General features: G+C 45.3%; 1 protein-coding gene across 12 annotated transcripts in view; it reads left to right on the top strand.

The window, feature by feature from the left end:
- The window catches only part of MOG (myelin oligodendrocyte glycoprotein), a 20,639-nt gene that overhangs the window by 14,167 nt on the left and 4,546 nt on the right, over positions 1–1,926 (top strand). For all 12 annotated transcript variants that reach the window (XM_011992289.1, XM_011992278.1, XM_011992293.1 and 9 more), the window contains 2 exons: positions 974–994; positions 1,235–1,255. In XM_011992289.1, coding sequence (XP_011847679.1) covers positions 974–994; positions 1,235–1,255 — 42 coding nt within the window. The remainder of the gene's footprint in view (positions 1–973; positions 995–1,234; positions 1,256–1,926) is intronic.

Below are 1,926 nucleotides of genomic sequence, written 5' to 3' on the forward strand. Positions count from 1 at the left end.
CAGACAGGTCTAGGCTATTAGGAGTTTTGAATAGATGCTGAAGTGAAAGTCTGTGCTACACAGTAGGCATTCAAACATTGTTTCCTTCTCCATTCAACACTGAGGACTCAGGTTCAGCTGCTGATGACGCTCCTCTTTTGTGCCTAGAGCTTTCATTCTGAGCCTTCTCCCCCTACCAAGTGTCTCCCCAATGCCAGAGCAGGAAGAGTCTTCACTCCTCCCCATGCCCCACCTCTCATTTGTTACTAAGAGGAGAGGAGAAAGTAGCAAGGAGGGTATGGGGAATGTTTTTGGGGGATGGGTGTTGGTGGGATCAACAACAAAGTCCTTTCTGTCACCTTGAATTCAGCCCAGATGCCTGCTTGTTTACTTCTCCCACGTGAAAAAGGCCTTCAGCCCACATGGCTGAGCAGAAAGAATCTGAATGTTAGAGTCAGGCAGCCTGGGTTTGAATTCCATCTCAGGTACTGAACTATATAGCAAAATTCTTAGATTCTCCAAGCCTCAATTGCCTTGTCTGTCAAATAGAGAAGACATCCTCCCTCCTACATTGTAGGGAGGATAAAAGTCATGCAACGTGCCTACTACAAATCCAGTCACAGAGTAGCTAGCTGCTCACTAAACATTCAGCTCCTCCTTCCTCATTCAGATGGGAAGTGGCAACGCAGTGGGCTGGAGCAGCACTATGAACTGAGAATCCAAGAAAAAGGGCGAAGAGCAGCCGGGAGGTAGTAGATCCTTGTGCTGGTTTGGGGCATTGCTCACATTCTTTATTAGCTATTGTATCTAGACTATAGCTAGAGAAAGAGCCGCAGCCCTTCGCTTTCAATCCAGTGCTCTTCCTACTCTCCTAAGGTTGTTTCCGGGCTGCAGAGAAATAGCCTGCACAAGGGGCCCAGGCGCTGGGTGTAGGAGGGTCCCCACCGGGAGTCAGAGCATGCAGGAACTAAAATGTTGCCTTTTTCTATTCTAGGAAAACTTCGAGCAGAGATAGGTGAGTTACAGTCATCCTTTCTCTCAATTCTTGCCTTTCGGTGTTTTGGCATAATGGAAACGGTCGCGTTCTCGGACCATCTGTCCCTCTCAATACCCTGTTTTTCCCTTAGTTTCCCTTTCTCTACGGTGGGTGTGTTGTGCCTAGAGCAAGTTTTAAGTAATTAAATAACAAAGACTCAAGATAAAGGATCCTTTTTGAGTGCCCTACTAAATCCATTTCCATTTGTTTCTCTTTCAGAGAATCTCCACCGGACTTTTGGTAAGTTCTGGCATATCCAGGCCCTCCCAGGTCAACTTGGCATTTCACTGTAGTTCCAGTCACCTGGGGGAACAAGGACCCCTGGCTCCTGGCTGGGTCCCTTCCTCTCTTTTCTTCCTTTAAATAAGAAGTCATTTGCATTTAGGATTGGTAAAATCATAATAAAAATACTCATGTACTATTTTTATGTGCCAGACACTATTCTAACTGCTTTACAAAAACGTTATCTTATTCTGCTTAACTCCTTATGCACATGATTTCTCTTTTCAGGAATATAGATCGTTTACACATAAACCTGATGTCTGGTTGGGGAGGTGAAACGAACAGAAAAACAAGACACAACTGTATCACCTGTATTTATATTTCAGGATGTTTCCATGAGTACAGAACATGACTAATCAGAGAAGACCTCATGGACAAATAGAAAAGCCACCAAGCCCCACTACGAATTGACCCCCCAAGAACATGGTTTCTAGCCTTTTTGTTCACTGCAGATCGCCCAATGCCTAAAGACAATGCCAACAGAAGAGCACCCAAATATCTGTTAGATAAATGTTGCAGAAACTAGAAGGTGTCATTAGGGCACAGATGGTACCTTCTCTGAGCAAACTTCCTTCACAGCCCCTCCTCCCGAGCCTGTAGGTGACTCTACTTTTGTCACCTGGCACACA

Source organism: Mandrillus leucophaeus, unplaced genomic scaffold (genome assembly GCF_000951045.1).
Source record: "Mandrillus leucophaeus isolate KB7577 unplaced genomic scaffold, Mleu.le_1.0 Scaffold1102, whole genome shotgun sequence".
NCBI lineage: Eukaryota > Metazoa > Chordata > Mammalia > Primates > Cercopithecidae > Mandrillus > Mandrillus leucophaeus.